This window comes from Urocitellus parryii, chromosome 7, assembly GCF_045843805.1.
Source record: "Urocitellus parryii isolate mUroPar1 chromosome 7, mUroPar1.hap1, whole genome shotgun sequence".
In the NCBI taxonomy this organism is placed as follows: domain Eukaryota; kingdom Metazoa; phylum Chordata; class Mammalia; order Rodentia; family Sciuridae; genus Urocitellus; species Urocitellus parryii.
The window spans coordinates 32,770,566-32,793,493 of NC_135537.1; the positions used below are offsets into that span (position 1 = coordinate 32,770,566).

General features: G+C 32.5%; 1 protein-coding gene across 2 annotated transcripts in view; it reads left to right on the forward strand.

Annotated features, from left to right (window-relative positions):
- Positions 1–22,928, forward strand: part of Lrp12 (LDL receptor related protein 12) — an 87,289-nt gene that overhangs the window by 45,242 nt on the left and 19,119 nt on the right. Inside the window, exon 2 of one of the 2 annotated variants that reach the window (XM_026384554.2) lies at positions 5,111–5,167. The exons of the other annotated variant lie outside the window; for it this stretch is intronic. Within the exon in view, the coding sequence (XP_026240339.1) occupies positions 5,111–5,167 (57 nt within the window). The remainder of the gene's footprint in view (positions 1–5,110; positions 5,168–22,928) is intronic. 2 annotated transcript variants of the gene reach the window in all.

Below are 22,928 nucleotides of genomic sequence, written 5' to 3' on the forward strand. Positions count from 1 at the left end.
CTCATCCCATTCTTTAGTCTACAGTCTTACTGACATTCTGATCTTCTCAGCTCCCACTAGAATTGCCCATTTAGATCTGCTTTTCTAAGGCTTTTCCAGTCTGCATCTCCAGACTTTTGAAAACTCCTCCCACAAACCAGTTCTGAATGCTTCTGAACCATATGGTCAGGTTAGTCACAACATTATCCCCACTTCGGGTACCAATTTCTGTGTTAGTTGGCTTTGCATTTTTGTGGCTAATATAAGCAATAAGAACAAATTAAAGGATAAAAAGTTTATTATGAGTCATGGTTTCAAAGGTTCAGTCCATGATCAGCTGACTCCATTGCTCTGGGCCCAAAGTGAGGCAGAACATCATGGCAGAAGGTTGTGGTAGAGGAACATGGCAATCAGTAAGCAAAGAGATTGAGGTCAAGGAGCCAGGGATAATATAATCCCCAAGATTATATTATTACACTCCCAGCGACCTGCTTTCTCCAGCCATGCCCTGCCTGTCTACAGGTACCATTCATTAATCCATTCAAATTATTAATCTATCAAATGGATTACTCCACTGATTAGGTTATAGCTCTCATAATTATTTCACTTCTGAACATCTTGTATTGTCTCATACATAAGCTTTGGGGGATACCTCATATCCAAACCATAATACCTGCAATGGAGGAGTCAAGAGATGCCTCCCCAAAGAAATGATATTAAAGTTCAAAGGCAAGAGAGAAGGCTTACATTTTTCCAAAAGAAATTTATTATTATTCTAAACAGGAGATAGAATGGAAAAGTATACAATGAGAGAGAGTTTTAGAAATGGTTAAAAGAACCAGACTCTGGAGAATTTGGCAAATCCTATTAGGATTTTAGACTTTTTCCTTGAATACAATAAAATAGGAAGAATTGTTGCTTTTTTGGTTTATGTGTATATGCTTTTATGTGTGACTGCGCCCATTGCATAGTAGAGAAGAAATTGTATAATGCTGAACAAGTTCATTAGTTATAGCTATCATTTAACTTTTTAACTAATTTTTACTTCCAAATTTAAATAGTTGTGGCAGGTGGGTTTTAGTGCTGAGAGCTAAGCACTATTTCTTTTACAAACAAGAACTATAATTATGTCCAAATATTTTTTTTAAAGTAAAAAACACAGATTTCTTAATGCTGTGGAAATCGGTATAGAATTATTCTTAAGAAGAAGCACAAACTTTTCATTTGATTACTAGCACTTTGAAAAAATAACCAAACTATGAGAATCTTCAGTTTTCTCATTTGTAAAATGGAACATTATTTAAAGGATTGGCTGAGGGAATTCTTGTATAGGTAAGTATCTATCAAATCTTAGGTGTATTTATTAGCTATTTCTTAGGAATTTTAGGCCATAAATAAAAAAGGAACAAATAAATAAAACAAAGAAAAATACAACAAGAATGCAAAGACTATAAATGTATGCAGTCTTTCATGTTGACATCCCCATTATACAAGTGAGTATATCAGATCTTAGGAAAAGTTGTTTGTTTTTTGGTAGCGGGGATTGAACTCAGAGGTACTCAGCCACTATGCCATATCCCCAGCCCTATTTTGTATTTTATTTAGAGACAGGGTCTCATTGAGTGCTTAGTGCCTCGCCATTGCTGAGGCTGGCTTAGAACTTGCAATTCTCCTGCCTCAGCCTCCCGAGCAGCTGGGATTACAGGCCTGTACCACCATGTCTGGCAGAAAAGTTGTTTAAGTAAGGTTTGTGAGTAAACACAGTAGAGCTGGGGTTTGATTACAAGGAGTCCAGTGCACACTCTGTCACTGCTCTATGGCTTACTTAACTCCTAAAGAATCATCTCTTTGAATCGATTCTCTCTCATATTACACTCAAACTCCAGAGGAATAATAATTGAGGAGTTGATCATCTCTTTGTATATGTAGTTAGTGGGACTAGAATAAAAAAGAATTATGTTTTATATGATTTAGATAGTGAATGAAAGTTTTTCTTACTTGAAAACTGGATTTTAGAAGTTTTCTACTTAATCAGCTGATTTATAAGTCAGCTGTTAATATATACTTATAGTAGTAATGTTTTATTAGACTATATATTTTCCTAGCACTTGCTGCCTTTAAGGTGACTTTTCTAAGACTATCTTGAAAGTGCATGTGAACTTTGTAGTTGTAGTAAGATGGGTGAGGTGTGTTCATAGTCATATATCTGAAGTGTTATTTTCCTGGGATTTAGAAGAGGGGCATTAGGGAGAATTTTTGTTTTTTAGCATCACAGCAGTTTTCTTTGGGCTATTTGCTGATAAAATGGAAATAATCATATTATGTAACTGACATAATTTGTACACTTTTTTAGAATAGGCGTATTGCTAAATTACATATAGCCTACTTCAAGTTATGTTCAGAATCAGAAACATTTAATGAAACAGCAAAAAAATTGATATTAATAGAAGTTATCATTTTTTTAAACTTCTGAATAGGACTGTGTTTAAGTTATAGTAAATATATGGGAAATTAATAGTAAATAGTACCATTTTTATATATTAAGGTGTTACCAGTTTTTAAAGTTATTAAGACTTTTCTGATATTATAATATTTAGCACAGTATTTATCAGATTTTTGTTTATCTAGAATTATCTGATCACCTTTTTTCCCCTTTTTTTAATAATACTAAGAAGAAATTTAAAGATCTGTGCTTTTGTAACAAAATTCAGTCTTAAAGTATACAAGTCTTTTTAATTCTTGTTACAGAGAATTTTCTCCATGGTTTATATATGCCTTTACATTCATCCATGTTTAAGTAAATACATATATGTATGTGTGTATATGTATATATGACTCACATATACAGATAACATGTATTATAAACTGTACATACATAGTTTTGGAGTTAAATTTAGATTATATTCTAACTCTGCTCTGTAACATTTTTTATTTGTATATCTACCCATAAGCACATAGAGATTATTTTATTCAATGAAATATTTTATAAGGCTGTACTGTGTACTTATTTGCATGTCAATGTAGGTTTGGATGAATTTTTTTTTATATTACAAAGAATTTCACTAGCCCTATAAGGTGGAAATGAAATTGAGGAACAGAAAGGTAAGTTAGCTTGACCTAAATTGCAGACAAAGTATTTGAGGTGGAATTAGAATTCTATCAATCTAGTCCAGAATTCACAATCTTAAATACTACATTATGCTGCCTTTATTCTGTTTATTGAATTGGGAAAAAGATTTAATATATAAATTTAATATATAAAATGCACCTAATATTAAAACTAATAGTTTTATATGTACTTAATCTCCCAAGAATCCCAGAGCTGTTGTACTTGTGAGTGGCAAGTATTTATACCGATCTTCGAACAACTTTGGTAGGTGTTTCGTTGAATTTGTGTTGTATTTTGTTTCTGCTACCTATTTTTATAACTGGTATATAATAAAGAATTGGACGTGCTCTTTCTAGTAGTTTCAGTTCTATACATGTAGCATTTAACATTGCTGGGAAAATGACATTGTGCCTCATGTGGTATTAAAACACAGTACTTAAGTAACGGTAATCAGTATACTTAATCTAGTATACACACCTCTTTTACCTGTTGTACTATATTATTCTTCTTTTCATTGAATTATATAGTTATAGTTGACTTAAAATGTGGTTTTGTTACTGTTATTTTTTCTTTAGTAATGGTAATTTACTTTACACAGTTAATAAAAATGAATACCTGTTCAGTGTTGTTTGCCAAATACTGTATTTAGTGCTTAATGGGTATGATTTCATTTTAATTGCATAATTATCATGACATCCTCATTTATACATCCATCAACTATTTGAGCATCCTTTCTGTTCTGGAGCTGTGCATTTAGTGGTGTGCCAAATAAACACAGGCTCTGTTCTCCTGCAACTTAGTGCAGTGGAGCATGCTCTGCAATAACCAAGCAATCATAATCAAGCAAGTGTGGTAGTTGTAAAAGAAAAGTTGTTAGTTAACAATATTTGCTACTTTTTTCACTTTATACCAGGAAAGATAATTCTGCTTTTGCCATCTAAGCTTATTCCAGCTAGCTTTCTCCCCAACCCCACTCCAAGGAAAATTATTTTTATGTGTTGTGTTCCTGAACTGTTGGGATGACAGGTGCAGCTAATAGGTAGGGAGAGGCAAAACTTTAGAAATGATGAGGAATTTGTACCCCCCCCCCAAAAAAAAAAGTAGATAAAAATACATTATTTTGTTTTGTTTTGGTTTTGGATGAGCCATATTCATGCCCCCTGCCTTTTTTGTTTGTTTGTTTGAAACAGGGTCTCACTAAGTTGCTTAGGGCCTCTCTAAGTTGCTAAGGCTAGCCTTGAACTTGTATTCTCCTGCCTCAGCCTCCAGAGTCACTGGGAATATAGGTATGCACCACCACACTCAGTTGAAAATGTTGTTTAATAAAATTAAAATATTTTTTAAAAATAAATACCCAAAGGGATACTCTTCACATTACTTTGAGAGAGGAAATATTCTCTGTACATTAAATGGGAGTCTTTTAAAGCCATGCTTTAATTTTATTAGGTAGCATACGGTAAGTTATTTGAATGCTTCTATTTGTCCAACTCTGAAATGCGGTTTAGAAAAATCAGGGGCTTCCAAAGTAAGATACAGCTCTTACTCTGCTCTTAAGACTACTAGAATTATTGGTGAGGAAAGGTTGAAAGATTTCTAAGGCAATTCAAGCTATAGAACATAAAAAGAAGTTACCAACATATATGGCCCTACCAGTCATCACATGGTAACCTGTGGCTAATTAGACACTCTGAGAGGAAGGCTGTTTTTAAAAAGTGATGTTTTCCTCTTTCCTACTAGTACCCTTTTGATTATTAGTTGATAGAAAAATTATTTCTGGTGTTAATCATATTTACATATTTGACTTTTATTATTACACTATACTGTTGTAATTTCCAAAATATTTTATTTTCCCTACTATTATGACATGAGGCTTGTTAGTATTGTTTTGAAGATTACTTTAAAAAATTTTAGTTTCTGAATATTAAGAACAGCTCTGTGTAGTTGTTTCTGCTGTAAAGAGGATCTGAAATTTTTTATAAATTTTATCTTGGAAATTAGTTTATTTATTATGTTTAATTTTAGGAAATGGTGCTCTTGCAGAACATTCTGAAAATGTGCATATTTCAGGAGTGTCAACTGGTAAGTCATTTTTTGTAATGTTTAAATTTCATGCATGACTTATATAGTAAATATTGAAAGGTACCTGGTATCTTACAAAGTGATATTTGGCTATAAAAATTATTACTGCTTTTTGCAGCATGTAATAAGGAATGAAGTAACTGGAACATGGAGAAATTCTCATAAGATAAAAATGATACTTGCATGTCCTGGATTGATTATACTTTTCCAAACAGAGTACATAATTATTTTTTCATATAAACATTAAACCAGAGAAAAGTTAGCTCAATTTGAATTAGTATTTTCTTTCTATGAAAGTTATGTGAAATGAAATTTATTAAAATGTAATTTTGAATGTTATTTCTAGGATTTAGAGTCTTAGAAATTAAGCATTTTGCTTCATTTTTATGTTAGAGTACTACTCCACATAAAATTATTGTACTTGAATACACAATTTATTTTCTGTTAAAAGTAAACCACCAATATAATGTGTGTCTATGAAATTCAGAAACTTACTGATATACCTTTTTTCATTCATCTAAGCTTTTATAACTTAATTATGTAAAATTTCTTCCTATCAAAATTTTCATTTTTTTAAGTGACTTCCACAACTTTGTTACCATTTGTGCTACATCAACTCCACTTATGAATGGGAACAGAAATATTTACCTTTGCATATACTAAAATAGGTTTTCTTACTGTTAATAACCGTTACCAATTTATTATCCCCCTATACTCTTGATAAGTTTACATGGTTAAAAAAATTGCACATAGTTGCCAGGCACAGTGGCACACACCTGTAATTCCAGTGTCTTAGGAGGCTGAGGCAGAAGGATCATAAATTCAAAGTCAGCCTCAGCAACTTAGCAAGGCCCTGTCTTTAAATACAAAAATGTAAAAAAAAAAAAAAAAAAAAAAAAGTTTGGGTTGGGGGCGGTGCTGGGGATGTGGCTCAATGGTTATGTGTACCTGGGTTCAATCTCTAGTACCAAAAAAAAAAAAAAATTGTATTTATTTATTGATTCAGTTACAAATCCTGTAATTTCTTTTTTTTTTTCCTGACTTGAAACAAAAACTTAAGGTTTGATGTTTTGCTTTGTATATGACTTTGTATCTATATAAAGTTAATAGACTCATCACCTACTCAGGATTAGTTTGCACTCATCAAACACATCAACAAGCCAGCTTTCCTGAAATGAAAAGTGAGTGCCTCAGTAGCCAGCATTAATTCTTTCACATGTTGTTTCACTTTTTTCTTATGCTTTTAAATGATGTAATTACATTACATACTTCAAGTAAAAATAACATTATTTTAAAGATGACTTTGTTTTCCTTTTCCTATTTTGAATAACTGAAAATTATTACTTTTCTGGGTTATAACTATGAAATAATATTATTTACAAGCATTTTAGTTTATACAACCAGTGTTTATTGACTAATTTATTGGTTGTCAAAACTTTTGGTCTCAGGACTACTTGTAAAGAAAAAAAAATAGGACCATTAATTCGTTCAGCTGCTATAACAATATTACTGGATGGTTTAAATAGCATATAATAATTTTCTCATAGTTCTGGAGGCTGGAAGTCCAAGATCAGGGTGCTGGCAGGGTTGGTTCCTGGTAAGGCTTCTCTTCCTGACTTTCAGATGGCTACTTTCTCACTGTCGCCTCACTGACCTTTCTTCTGTGAGTGCTCCAAAGAAAAGAGGTCTTTACTGTTCCTTTTCCTAGAAGAACACCAGTCCTATTGGATTGAAGCCCACTGTCATTTAGCCTCAGTTACCACCTTAAAGACTACGTCTCCACATACAGTCACATTGGGAGTTAGGTAGTCAACAAATTTGTTTTGAGAGGAGCTGAATTCAGTTCATGATAAAGACTTTGAAGATTTTTTATTTATGTAAGCAGTCACTACCAATATTTACTATATTAGAAATTAAAACTGAGGAAAACATAAATTCAGTTTAAAATTAACAGTAATGAACCTGCTGTAGGTTTATATCAGTAATTAACTTTTTGAAAAATACATCTTTTAAAATGAAAATATCAATAAGAATAGCATTGTTTTGTAATTTTGTAAAATTTCCTGTCTTTCTGCATTCAGTCTTTTGCAACATGATGTTGTTTGACACATGTGAAGACAATTCAGCTGATGTGTAACTGGAAAAGAAAGGCTTGTTTTAATAATCTTGCAGATAATTGTGAATATTCTGATATTCTACCAAAATTCAACAAGTAGTAGTTTCTTAAAGGTTAGTTACAATATAGAATCTGAAGCCATATCAGTAAACTTTTTGTTCTATTAAAAGCCATTAGGCATTTATAAACCCTCTGAGTGAATTTTTTTCTTTTTACCACCTGTGATTTTACAGTATACATTAGTCATTTGCAAAATATTGATTTGCTGAGTCATGCAGATTAATAAAGAGTGTGAGGAGCTAGAAATTTGGACAGATCTAGTATCAACTCTTGAAGATTCGATTATACCTTTTCTTTTTATCTGTTTGTTTGAGATCAGATTATTCCTAGGTTTTTGTTGAGCACAGATATTGCTCTTAAATTCCTATTTGAAAATATCAGCAGAAACTCAGCACTTCAAACTGTGTTGAAGATGTTTTTATATATTTTAATCTTATTTTCTAATAGTAGTTTTTCAGGCATGTATTTAGAAATATGTATTACCTTACTAGGGCTGCGGGTGTATTTATACATCAATAAAATGTACCATTTCAGTGTTGCAGATTATGTATGACTCAGTGGTAGAGCTACTGCGTAGTTGTGAGGAAGGGGGCAGTTTTGATCCCTGGTACCAACAAAAACAAAAACAAACAAAAAAAAAACTTCAAAGGTTGGCAAAACCTTATTTAATGAGGGTTTTTTTCTGATTTTATAAAATCATTTTTCTGTGGCATGAGATGAAACAGCATATGAAATCTGCTCCAGATATACCATTAAACAAAAAATGGATGTTGTTTCAAAGGTGCTTTGGGGTACACAGATTCACTGCATTTTTTTCTTTGGCCAGTGTGGAGCTATAGATGTAATGTTTAATGTAATATTTTAGATTATCCCTTTTCCAAAATGCTTGGGACCAGAAGTCGTTCAGATTTTGAATGTTTATGGAATATTTATGTAGAATTTACTGAGTGAGCATTTCTAATTGAAAAATTTTAAATCCAAAATGCTTCAAAATCTGAAAGTTTTTGAATGCTGACATGATTCTTAATAAATTTTGTATTTGGAGCATTTTTAATTTTTGGATGAGGGGAGCTCAACCTGAGTAAGCTTTCTGAAGTTTTTGCACTTCCAGTGAAATGTAGGGCCCCTTCAATACAATTTTAAATGGAGAACTAGCCTTTGAAGAATATCAGAATGTAGGAAATGCTTTCTCTTGAGACTAGTAGCAACAGAAATGGTGAGCTCCCTTATTAGTCCTTGGTACTGCCTATTTCTGCTCATTACCTGCTCTTTCACCTCTGCTACTCTTCTGGTGCTCAGTGACCTATTCCAGTGGTTTGCACTTTGGAAAATCTGCTGACAATTTTAGAATTTTATCTGCAGTTAGTATAGTCATCAAGTAATTTATTGTCTACATTAGGATACTTTGAAATTGAGGATTTGCTACTTTTTAATTATACTGTCACCACTGACAAAACCAGTACTCTTCTAGAGGATACTCTCCTGGGTGTATAGTCTACTTCTCTGTAATTAATTAATTTTATTCTGCATACAAGAAAGCACATGATGTGGACCTTTTGCCAAGAAGGGTGGGATTAAGCAATGAGTAAAATTCTTGTCTTGAGGATATTTTTTTTTTTTTTTGCATCTGTGATTGAACCCAGGGGTGCTTAACCCCAGAGCCACATCTCCAGCCCCTCTTTATATTTTATTTAGAGAAAGGATCTCACTGAGTTGCTTAGGGCCTTGGTAAATTGCTGGAGCTGGTTTTGAACTCAATATCCTCCTGCCTCATCCTCCTACCAATGGGATTACAGGCATGAACCACCGTGCCCAGTTTCAGGAACCTTTTTAAGGAAGGAAGTAAACATGTGCAAAATGGCTTTAATATGGTAAATCCTATGGCAAATAATGGTCATATTAAACTAGATAATGATTTATAAATGTCCTTGTATAATGTTTGGTGAAAAGTAAATGACTTAATATCAATAGTTTTTTTAATAATTAAGAATAGTACCATGTGCTTAGATTTGTGTATTTATGCAATTTGGGGGGGAACTGATTTTTGATAATTTATTTTTGGTTCCCATACTTGAAACATTTTGTTTGTATTTCTAATATTCTGTTCATTTCTGTCTTTTTCCTCCTAAAATCCTTGCCAAGAAAGAGAAGTCTTTGTCCTCTTACTGGTTCTATAGGTTTCCATAAGATAACCTAATTAGATTATCAAAAATACATATCTAGTGATCATGTAATGGAAAAGAATTACTAAAAAAAAATCGTGCTTTTATGCTTTTTTTTCCCCCTTTTAACTAAGAACTTTTCATAGGCCAGAATCTTACATCTTTCTTTAGATATAAAATAGAGAAAGGAGAAAAAGACAAACAATATTTTTATGCCTAATAATATGTGAAAATCATGATATGATATCATAGAAACTACCAAATAATTTAAATGTAGATAGAGGAGAGAACTGTTTTAATGTTGTTTTAAACAAAGATGCCTAAATTATATCTCATGTTCTTTTTCAAATGTGTAATTTTTTGAATATCTATATTAATTTTTTCTAAAATGTATACATTTTATAAACCCAAGCTTTTTTACAATACACACAAAAAGAAAATTCAGGCATTGCAGTAGATATAGAGTTAAGAGTAAATAATAAATAAGTTATTAGACAAGTATAACCAAGTAAATTGGAAGGCTAATAAAATTGGTATTTCTACATTAAACCCATCATTAATTATATTAAATAACTACATATTGCTCATAGAATGAGATTTATTTTAGGTCAGGTTGATTTATAGCAAGTCCTTTTGTATACATTAAACAAATATATTTTATTTTTAAGTTATCTACTTCAAATTGTATTTTGCTCTGTAATTTGAGATAATGACTTGAATCCAATAGTATTTGATTGTGCTCTTCCTACTCTTGATTACTTCTAAATCAAGTTTGTTTTTACAAATTCTATTTATTTATTATAGGTTTCATTAAAACATTTAGAAAAAAAATGAAAGCAAAAATTAAGACTAAACCTACTCTTCTTTCTGTGTGCATCTTGAAAATAATTGCATAGGCATTTGAATTATGACTAATTTTATCTCCTGCCCTTTCTATTTAATAGTTATAGAATATGATTTATTTTTATATTAGTGTTTATACCCATTATTTTAATAAATAAATAAAATTTCATCACATGGCTACATTGTAATTATTTTTATAAACATATCAACGGGTTCTTTCCAATAAGTCTTTCCTCATTTGGATTGTGCCAAGGCATACAGTGATAAAACCTATACTTTATATTTCTAAGAATATATCCTTAGTATAAATTTCTAGAAATAGAATTACTGTATCAAAAGTCATAAATACCTTAATGACTCTAGAAACCTTTTGACAGATTGCTTTCAGAACAGGTTGAACTTATTTAGACAGCTATTTACTGTGTATAGGGGGCATTTACATTGGGTATGATCATGTTTTTCTCATTTAACTGTTTTCCTTCCAGCCTTTTATTTCCACCACTCTGTTAAAAAAGAAAAAGTAACTATTTAGTTCTATTTTTGATTTGTCGCCTGAAGTTGGGAGATTGCAAAGAAAAAGAATGTAATCGTCTTTCCTTGTTATGAACAAACTAGCCTGAAATTTAAAGAGAGTGTGTGTGTGTGTGTGTGTGTGTGTGTGTGTGTGTGTGTGTATTTGTTAATAGGAACTGGTATCGGGGCTTGCTACTTTTTCAGGTAGAAGGTTTTTTGTTTTTTGTTTTAACATATAAGGATTAACATGTTATTCCCAATTCACCAGTTACATAGCTTCTAAATGTTCCTACCTTTTAACATCTCTAGTTGAAAGCTCTGAATTTAGCTTATTCTTGAGTCTACTGTACAGTTGACTTGGAATCTTTTGTCTTTCTGAGCTGAGGGGGGAAAATTATATATACGTATTAGAGAGCGAGCTCGCATGCACATAAGAATTTCTTTAATTCTTGTTCATATTAATAAAATTATCAGAGTATATAAAATGGACTTCAAGTAGTTTCAAAACATTGTTCTTTGTTCAAATTTTATTCTGTTGAAATTATCATTCTTTCTTGCATTTATGTATTTGATTTTATAGTTCCTATTCCAGTACTGAAAGGCCTAATGCACTGCTGAACCTTATAAGCCTTTTACAACAATAATTTAGTTGTGGCTTTTTTTTACATTGGGACATGTTATTTTCTAAATTGTAATTGATTTGTTTTCAGATTACATTGTTTTGTAGTAGTGTAGAGCACTGTAGTAAAATATAAATATTACAATATTTAAGCTTTAAGTTTAAATATTGTAATATTTATATGGGAAGTTTTCTTGGAAGAATATCTATTCTGATAAAATCTTTAATATTCTAGAATTCTTAAGATCTTCTAAATAAAGAATCTGAAAGGAAATAAAGCTTAACCTGTAATTACTTGGTAGCAGTTTATAGTTATGTTTTAGATATAGAAATGTTACCTGAGTAAGCAGCAGTCAAATGCTCTGTTGCACCTTTCCAATGGAATTTTAATATTATTTTCCAATTCAATCAGGGATCTAGACCCCTTCCTAGAGTTACTAAGAAGAATTTTGCTGATTGTTTTGACCAGTGTTACATAGTGTCTTTTACCCATGTTCAAATGAAGAAAGGAAAGAGAGCTTATTTAAGGCGATAATCCATTAAGGTTTTTAGGATTTCACAATACAAAGGTAGAACTTAGTGTGAACCCAAGAAACTCTCCTTCATTTTAGGAAGTGGTGAATACAAGACAGTTCATTTAACACACACACACATACACACACATTTAGTATAGGATGCAATTAATTTTTTAAGTCGTGACCTACCTTCAGAGAGTTTATTCATGAAACACTTTAGCTTTTGGCTCCCTTCAAGTTTTAGAAAGGAATTCAGTAGTAGTATTATAATTTTCATATTATATACTATATAGTTTAATCTTACAATCTTTTACTATACAATAATATATTTTATGGGAAACATTTTATTCCATAATCAATGTTTATTATGTTAGCAAGTATTTATTGAACAATTATATTTTTAACAAACTATATGTACTTTTATGTTATTAAAATGACAGTAAATAGACTCAGTATTAGAAGGGTACATATGAGTACCTGGACTGTAGACAAAGCAGGTTGTATTCTGACAGCTTGTGTGATGCTACATGGTGAAAGTTAAATTGTTCTTGATGTGTGCATTCATTCCACTGAGTGGGCCAGACACAGTAAAGGCATAAACCTAAGTTGTTTAATATTTTCCTTTCCACTCTACCACTTTAAACACAATTCTTCAAAGTGTGTTGTATATTAGCTATATGTAATTTTGCTAAGGCATGAATTTGAGTTGGAAGTATTTTGCATCTGTTGTACAAAAAATAGTCACTTAATAGCTACTATAGTTTAGATAAAAAGTGCCTCAAAGGTCCTTGTGTTAAAGACCTGGTCCTCAGGATAGTGCATAGGAAGTGGTGTAGCCTTCAAGAGATGAGGGCTGGTGGGAGTTCTTTGAGTCATTGGAGGCATACCCTCAAGGGAGATTATTGGATTCCAGTCCCTTTCTCTTTCTCTCTTTGCACCATGGCTCCTGTTAAGGTGAGCATTTTTACTATATCACAGCCTCCTACCATGATGTGCTGCCTGGCCGTAATCCCAAAACAAGGGGCCAACAGATCATAGACTGAAATCTGCAGAACTATGAGAAGTTAAAATAAACCTTTTTCTCTTTATAAGTTAGTTATTTTGTTATAGTAGCAGAAAATGGACTAAATCTGCTGATGAGCAAACTGAACTTTGGATTTCAGGTAACTACTATTGCCCCAATATAATTAAGAAGCCAGTTTGAACATGAACTTTAGTAATAGAAATATAGTATTCAGAACAAAGCAGATGGTGATTTTCCTTTTTCCTCATGTAAACACACTCTCTGTAGTATATTTATTTCTGGGTATAGTCCTTGACAAAGAATGCAATGGCTGGAACACTCCTAGAAGATGTGAATATACTAAAACCAACAGAGATGGCTTAGAAAGTCATGAGTTCCAAGACCAGTTTGTTTGCTCACATATTGATATTTGCTTTACCTCTTTTGTGCTTCTAGCAAGAGTCACAGTAAACTTCAAAAATTAGTAGTTTTTCCCATTCAGAAAATAAAAGCAGTAGCATGCTTAGCATTTTAGTCTTATGGGATGAATAAATTATAAAATTCAGAACTATATCAATAGTTTGTATGCCCTTGTTGGGGAGGCCCTCTTATGCCTGTAAAAAAGGATCATAAAAAGGATGAATCCTTCCTGTTTATCACTTAGCTTATGCTTTGCTAGCAAAATTCAATATTATCTTTACTACTTAGGAATTTTGGGGTGAATGGTTAGATAGTTTCTTTTTAGGGTAGATATATTCACTTTCTTTGCTCTCATTAGATTGTGCTGTGGTACTGTTTTATTTTTTTTTCCTCCTCCTCTCTTTATATTTTGTGCCTCCTCTGACTTTATGTTTTGTTTCATTGCCATTTGACCTTTTAGTTTTGTGTGTTGGGCACATAATGACCTTAAAAAAAAAAAAAAGAATTACCTGCCTTGATTGAAGCTAAAGGCCAAGTAAAATATTTTAGTCCTTAAAAGTAGTCATTTAGAATAATAGGAATGATTATATTGTTGCATTCATCCTTAAGTGTCTGTACTAATACAGAGGATATGCATGTATATTATAAACATCTGGATGTAGGATTTCCTACTTGCTATAGGAATGTGTGATTTCTAGTAATTGGTTTGAGAGAATAAGAGTCCTGAGTGGGAATAATAGATTAATATCTTTTTTGTTGTATTAATTATTACTTTATATATTTTTGTTGTATTAATTATTACTATATAACAGATAATTAAAAATTAAAAGTTTTTCCATCTCAGACTAGTAAATATTGCTGTTACAATGCTAGTGATGATTTCCATAAAGGGAAGAGTTCAGGTTTTTGTGGTTTTGTTTTTATTTTTGTTTTTGCTTATGGTGCTGGAAATTTCCTGGATGCTAGGCAGAGGTTCTACCACTTGGCTATACTGCAGCCCTCTGACTTCTACTCATGTCCAATCTCTGTCCCTTCAAACTCTTTTCTGTTCTCCGTGTGTTGGTGATGTAGCATTTCTGTTATGACAGAGCTCTGCTCAGGTATCACATGGTCAGAAAACTCATTTAAGGAATATAGAATAACAATGGTCAGATAAATCAAGACACTAATATGGACAACAAACCCAGTCAAGTTGAAAGAAGAGGATTTTCAAACTGAAGTTATTTAGGGTTGGGGATGTAGCTCAGTCATGGAACTCTTGCTTACCTTGTACAAGGCCCTGGATTCAATCCCCAGTACTGGAAGAAGGGAGGAAGGGACGGAGGGAGAGTTCAAACAAACAAACTGAAGTCTTTTCTTCCTAGCTTTAACTTTTTATGTTTCCTGCTCAGTTTACAAGGCTTACTTGTCTTACAATGACGTTCTGACAAAAGGCTGCAATGATACTTAGTTCATCTTTTTAGATACCAGTACTCAGTTGGTCACTTCTCTGTGTTTTCTGTAGGCTGTAGACTACATTCAACATGCTTGCTTTTCAAACTGTTCATCTCATATTAACATATTTGAGAATGCTACCTGTTTTCCCCTATTTTATTCATGTCTCTTTAAAAAAAAAAAAAACTTTCTTAGCCACCCGTTAGTCCCCTTTATTGCTATTCTAGTTTGAACTATGAGCATCTTGCTCATAATTAGTTACATGTACATTCTATCATTGAATGTAGGTTCTAGGATGCTGTGTTAGCTTTCCATTGATCAAAAAAAATGAGTTAATCAACTGATGAAGAAAGATTTATTTTGGCTCATGGTTTCAGTCTGTTGTCACTTGACTCTGTTGCTTTGAGACTGAAGTGAGGCAGTAAGTGCATCATGGCAAAAGCGCACAGTGGAGAAAATGACTTTCCTCAAAGTGTCTGGGAAACATAATGAAAGAGAAGGAAGGGTTAGGGTCCCAATATCCCCTTCAAGGGCACATCCCTAATAACCTAATTTTCTTCTACTAGGCCCCACCTCCTAAAGATTCCACTACCTTCCAGTAGTGCCACAGGCCAGTGACCAGGCTTTTAACACATGAACCTTTGGGGAATATTCAAGAGTAGAACTGTAACAGATGCTGTTCATAAAGTCTTTTTTCAGTCCCAAAAGCATAGGAAGCACTTTTGTAATGCCTACCGTCCCTAAGTAGATTTTTATCAAATAGGAAACAGTCTTTGGAAGCTGCTGTGTATACCCTTTTTCTTTTTTAATTGTAGATTCTACATATCACTTCTCTTCAGGTTAATATAGGACCAATAGATTTTTTTTAAATATAGATCACTTTTATTTTTATTGAAATTCTTTAGAGCAGCTCTGCTCCATGCCCTTCACTGCACACAATAATTCCATGCATCATAGGGAGCTCCTTAGTGGTTAGGCATGTGCCTCACTTGTTAAGGGTATAGTTTTTGCAGCCTTGTGCCCAGATTCCCAGCTATGACACTAGCTTTTTTGTGACCTTAGAAAAATTACTTATTTCTCTGTTCCTCCAATTTTTCCATCTGTTAAATAGAGATGATAATGATAAGAAGAAATGAGAAAAGACATGAGCAAGGAAGTACCTGACAAGAAAGAAAGAACTCAGAAATGTCAGCTCATTTTTAACATTATCATCAGTCATGGAATCTACAGCCTTAACTACTCTCACTTTGATGATATTCACAAGTCTTGAACTTATGAACCATAAACTTTTAACTTGCAACAGAAATCTCATCCTCAGCACTTTCTGCCATACCTGTTAAGTTTTCAAACCGCTAATGTAATTAATTCTAAGTTAACAGTGGGTCAGTAGGTATTTGATTTTCATTCTAATCATTCAAATACATTATGATTTTTCCATGTTTTAGTGCTTTGTGTTGTTCTCATGGGCACAGTACTTTCCATGCATTGTGTGATTCACCTTATTCTCAACCCGTGTGACCATTCGGTAGTCACCATTTGCCTACGAATTTTTTCAGAGGTGATATTTTTTCCCTTCTTACTAATATTTCAAACAACTGGGATTGCTTTTGTATTCATTAGCAATTATGAAGTTAATAATATTGATAATATTCTAAACTCTGAAAAATTAAGATGGCCAAATGAAAATGACCACCATAACCTGTCAGTGCTGTTCTTTGCTTATGAGCAGAGTGAGCATTTTTTTTTAACTCCATGGTAAAATTTTTGTAAAGTAAAATTCTTTAAAAACAGGAGCTTCTATATTTTCTTTTTAGCTAATCTCTGCCTCACGAGTTTCTCTTCCCACAGGTTATAATACTGCAAAGTAATCTTTGTAAATTTATTTGGATCACATCTCTACTTTTCGTAGTTAAGTCCTCCTTGGTTTCACTAGTTTCTGTGGAATTGGGTCATTAAATTTTTCTAACTAGCTTGGAATGTGCCTCTTTACTCTAGCTATATCTACTTCTGTTCTATAAAAGAAATCCTTTGTTCATAGTCAAGAATAACCCTCCCTATTCTGTACTTACGTAATTAAATTTTTTTGGTAAGCTTTTTTTTCTGTTTGATAATACCACATGTTTAACTTTACATGTGACATTTTATTTAAAATTGCTTGCTGCGTTTTATCATTTAGTACTATACTATGTTGTCTTGTGTGCTCTTATACTATTAAGTATTTTTTGGATTCAATTAATCATCATGCATCATTGTAATAAAACTGTGATTTTTCAGGAAAATATGCACTCGATTTACTGCTTTTCTGCCCTTCGCATTTGCCTTATGAAGTTAGGTGGTCAGTGAGCAAAGCTGATTTTTACTTGTATTTCAGCTTTGTGATTTATTAAAACCAAAGGCACACAGATTTCATGTCACTTTTAGTCTCTGCTTTTCATCATAAAGTGTCAACCCTTGTCAGTTTTGAAAAGAAACCCAGTTTTTCATCTTTTGAACAGGAAATTGTACTTTTTCTTTACAAGTAGTTCAGCTGTAATCATAGATTTCTTTGCCTACTTATTTATTTTTTTCTGGGGGAGCCTTTAAAAACTATGAAATCTCAAATTGAAGGGCAGTTTATTTGACAGTATTTTGAAGTGATCCTCTCCTCTCATGTTTGCACTTAATAGGTCATTTGAACACTTCCAGTTTTTTTAATGATTGCTGTGAAAAATAGGCATGATATATTAATCTAGTTTTAAAACCATAGTTCCATACTTTACTGTGGAATTATTGAACTGTTATAAACATGTATAAGTCTTGAATATTTCTTGATCCATTTGTTTTACACTGTTTTCTAAATATTTTATGAGACCTTTGTATTTTAAAACCAGAAACTATTATCAAAATCTTACTAAGAAATCCATCAAAGAATCTCTACCTGTTTTATTCTTCAGTAAACTCAGTCTTCTTTAATTTACACTGTACACAATAAATAAAAACAGCATATATTTAGAATAGTCTTTAGTGTAACTTAGCCACTAACATTGTAATAATGTCACTGTCTCCTAGTTTGGATCCCAGAGGTCCTACACACTAGATTCACTATCAATTAAATAAAAAAGCTTTTGGGAGCCGTTAATCAGATAATGTAATCACCATGCCTACAAAGAAGATTCTGTCCAAGTTGAAGGTTGCTGTCATTTTTTTTTTTAAAAGAGAGAGTGAGAGAGAATGTTTAATATTTATTTTTTAGTTCTCGGCGGACACAACATCTTTGTTTGTATGTGGTGCTGAGGATCGAACCCGGGCCGCACGCATGCCAGGCAAGCACGCTACCGCTTGAGCCACATCCCCAGCCCATGGTTGCTGTCATTTTAATGAACATTTACAACCTCTTATTTGGAGGGTTTCTTTCTGAAGCTAATAGGAAATTTATATAAAAAGTGTAGATATATATCATCATCTAAAATGCTTAAATTTTTGTTTCTATCTGAAAATACTGACCAAAATCAATTAAATAGACTTTTTTGAGATGTGTCTGTTCCAAGAACACATACTTGGTACTGGTAAATAAGAGATGTATTAAGGAAGCAAAATGAACACAGACTAAAAACAGTCATTTCTGACATGACATGTGTTCCTGGAAGCCTTATGTTTTGCAAAATCATCATTAAGATGACAGGGCGTTTGAGAAAAGTAGTGTTAACACAGATCATTTAAACAGCTCTTAACTTTTCAAACACAGCAGTAACAAAATAAGATTCACAGACATTTATACCTAGAATTAATCCATTCTGCAGTTGTGTGTGCTCTGGTTCATGCTTCCTTTTAAATATGTTTACTTTTAACAGAGACTCATACAATCAACTCAAAACAAAAAACGTAATTCAGACATTCTATATCAGTAAGGTGTTTTGTTTTGTTTTCATATGGAATAATGTCTTCATGTCTCCATCTGTGCTTACAGCTGCCCATATAGAAGAAAGACAAGCAATTCCTAAGCCAATAAAGTAGCCACTTCTTGCAATGAGGCAGGCACTTAGGTAGGGTTTTTGTATTTTTTTTTAACTATGAAAACTCCTAGCTCTGGCTATTTCAAATCATTAGCATGCTGGGAATAAAAACCTATATAATTTTGGTTTATACTGACAAGATTCCTCTGTTTGCCAATTACATATAAACTAATTCTTGTTGAAGAATTAACCAGACCATAGCTAAAATAATTATGTATTAGCAGTAGAGAAGACATGGATAGAATGAATGTAGGTAAAAGAAGGTCAGGTTAATAGTAACATAAATTGGAAGTTATTGTCAAAATCTAGAAAGGTTTGAAATTCAACCCAGCAAAGCCATATAAACATTTTAGTTTAAAACAAAAAAGAAATTATTTCCCCAAGTTTTGTGATTACATGTCCTAACCCATCTTTAAATGAGTCAATCATAGCATAATTTTTTATTCTTTCTAGAGCATAATGGTGACCAACATGTATTAAATAATCACTTCCCTCTTTCCCATGGATCCCAAACCCAGCCTTAGTGACTAGCTACCAATCTCTTTTGGCAGATCATTTGATATTATTTATTGACATTTTGCTGTAATCCAAATAGTGTATTATAGTCCTTTACAAAAATAATTTTAATCTTTCAATATCCTCTGTGCTGGTAGTGTTTTAATCCCTATTGATAAGTGAGGAAATGGAAGCTTTAGTTTTATCAAATTGATCACAGTAAGCCACTTCAATTTTTTTAAAAAATAGATGAAATAAAAAAGAGAGATGGGTGTATCCCGTTAGGAACTAAACAGCCCACCTTTATCCTATTTTGGTGAAGAACATTCTGTGGAAGGCCTTTGATGTTTCCCAGTATAAATAAAGCAGGCACAGGCTCCATCTTTGTTCAGAAGCTCCATCTATCTGATCAGCCTAACCAGCCTGCCCCTGCTTTTGGAAAAAAAAAAAAGATAAAATGATTAACAAATGTATAGTCATAATAAACTAAGAAAAAATAAAATTACAACTGAAGTTAGGTGCTGTAGCAAAAGTATGATGATGAGTTGGGATTAGATGGTCAACTATAATGCACTGAAATAATGGGAAAAAAAATAGAGGACCGGGGTCCTTGAGTCTCTTTAAGAGGTGGGGAAAATCAAGCTCGGTTTCTGACTTTGAAGTCTCCAGATTTTGTTATTTTGAGGTTTTAGTTCCTGTCCTTAAAATGTGGAGAATGCCTGTGGTATTCTTAAAGTAAATTTCCTTCTTACTTTTTTTTTTTTTTAACTTAACTGCCTATTTTCTCAGCTAAATGATGCATAAGACAGTGAAGATTCAGAATACAGAATGAAAGAAGGTTTTAGGAAATACACAGTTCTCATCATGCTGAATTTGAGGTTGGAATGAATGTCTAGTGGTCATTTGACTTTTGCAGTCTCTGGGTTAGAGATTTTAAGCCCATTACCTGTAGATTACAGTTGAAATTGTAGGTGTAGACAAGGTGTTCTATCAGAAATGAAAAGAGGAGAGGGCTTGGGAAGAAACCGTGATTACCACCATGTCAGGAGTTGGCTGAGAGGAGGATGTAGTGCTAGAGTAGCATAGAGCAGTCAGGAGTAGGACCAAATGACATGACATGTTGTCAGCCAGGTAGTATCCAGTATCAACAGAAAGTCAGTGTTGAATGCCCTAGAAAGATCAAATACCTTAGCGACTGAGGGCCCTTTGGATTTGGTGATGAGGTTAGGGTGGCCTTTGCTGCTATCTGGTTTCTTTGGAAATAGGGTAAGAATTGGTAGTTGATTTCAGTGGGTCAGACACAAAATGCAAAATGAGGAAATGAGAAGTGTATTGGTGCCTCCTGATGAGCTTTTGGAAATAAAGTGAAAATACATAATGATGAGGAGGGAAAGAGGTACATGATTGGGGGCTATATTAAAATAGTAACTCCTTATTTTTAACATTGAAGAAACTAAGATCCAATAAGTTTTGGTAGTTTACACTGTGGCAAAGCCACTGAGTAGCAAGTGAAACAGACAGCATTTAGCTCTTGTGATTCTACATCTACCAGTATATACAGGCAAACTCTTAACCCAAAAGGGAGAGTAAAAACTTTTTAATGTTTTCTTTTAGCAATTGAACTTACTTTTTCTTAGATACAGAAGAGAATAAGTTATGGTTGTGCTAGAGCATATTTATATGCATACCTCTATATTGTAGTTGCAGAAATGTGTTGATTAAAAAGCCACTGGTTTACTATAAAGAAATGAAAAATATTTGAGAACATGGTTTGTTTAACTTGATTTAAACATTTTGCAGTGTATACATATATCAAAACATTACATGGTGTCCTACTAATATGTAAAAAAAGTTTTTATGTATCAAAAAATACCTTTTTAAAAAGTCATTGAACAAAATGCCAAATTCAGTCATGTTACAAATGTGCAAAACTAAGGCAATGTATATATTCATAACAAATTCAGGGAAAAGCTGACTTTTTTATCAGGGAAATTATTAATATTTTAAAATAGTTTTAATAAAAGAACACATGGAACTAGAAATATAAAGTAGTGAATCTTAACCATTATTTATGATGGTATATCCTATTCTTGTGCAGTTGTGTGAAAGTAAAATATTTACCTGTATTTTTGAGTAATTAGTTTTTGGTGTAAGAGCACCACCTATGGGTTTCTCATGTATTTAGAAATTTTTTCTTAAAACCTAATAGAACAAAAGCTAACAAAATTCTTTCTAGTTTTTCCCTGTAATTAGTATATATTTTGTAAGAAGGTTAGTAGGTTTCTGCTTTGTCACAAAATACTCCCACCTAGTTTTGGCTATATGAAAATGTTAAATCAGCTAATAAGAATGTGAGTACTTTTATGCCAGTGTGGTATTATAATTCTAAATTAAATGTAACTTAACTCAGAATTGTATTATTCACTTTAATGTAAATTAATCTGTTAATGAAAATGAATAATTGCCCATACCTAGGGAAATAATTATCCATACTTTTTTTTTTTGCCTGTTTATTTGTTTTTGTTTGTTTCCAGTACTAAGGATTGTACCCACGGTCTTGATCTTGCTAGGCAAGTTCTCTTTCACTGAGCTATATCCCCAGCCCTTTGCCTGTTTATTTGCATATTTATTCATATCTTCATAAACTTAAGAATTAATTTAGTATACTAATGCAGAATGCTTTGTAAGAGATCATGAAAAAGAAGGTCTTATATTTGACTTTAAGAATTTTTATTAAATTATTGTGGTGATAACTCAACAAAGTGGAAGCAAAACTGGCACTTTGTTATTAATAAGCTTATGACATAAAATTACATTCAGAGAAATTTAGTCATTTTTTAAAACAGTATTCATTAAAATTAAAAGTGTTCTTCTAAGGGAAATTTACTCTTACTGAAACAATAGAAGTAACAACAACAAAACTCTGGAAACTTTGTGCCTGGGTAATGAGTGCTAAGCACTTGATAGATTGTATATTCTGTGCCATGAATCTCCATGTTCTGAAAATGATTTAAAATGGGATCTTTTTTTAACTTTTTTTTTTTTTTTTAGTTTTTGATAGACCTTTATTTTTATTTATTTATATGTGGTGCTGAGAATTGAACCCAGTGCCTCACACATGCCAGGCAAGTGTGTTACCACTAAGCCCCAGCCCCAGCCCCAAAATGGGATCTTTTTGATAATATATCCTAATTCCTGAGTAGACCCCTTTTCAGCCTGAACATTTTTTCCTGCAGTATAATACACTTTTAAAGCCTTGATTGCCTGTTTTCTTCAGAGAACTACTTATTCTACTGGAATAAAGATTGACTGATTAAATCAATAGAGCTTACTTTGTTTCAGTCATTATGGATAAAGTTTTTTTAAATTACATAGTATGTTTCCTAGTATTCTTCTCCTTAATTGATTAGACTATATAACACTATTACAAAAAAAAGCCATTTTCTTCAGTTTACAGTTGTGATAGGATATTTGGCTATCTATAAATTGGATTACTTGACTCTCAATGTAACAGCAGGACTCAAAAAGTATGAGTTCAGGTACTTGTCTTTGATTCATTTACACAGAATCAGAAACTCTTATAGGCATG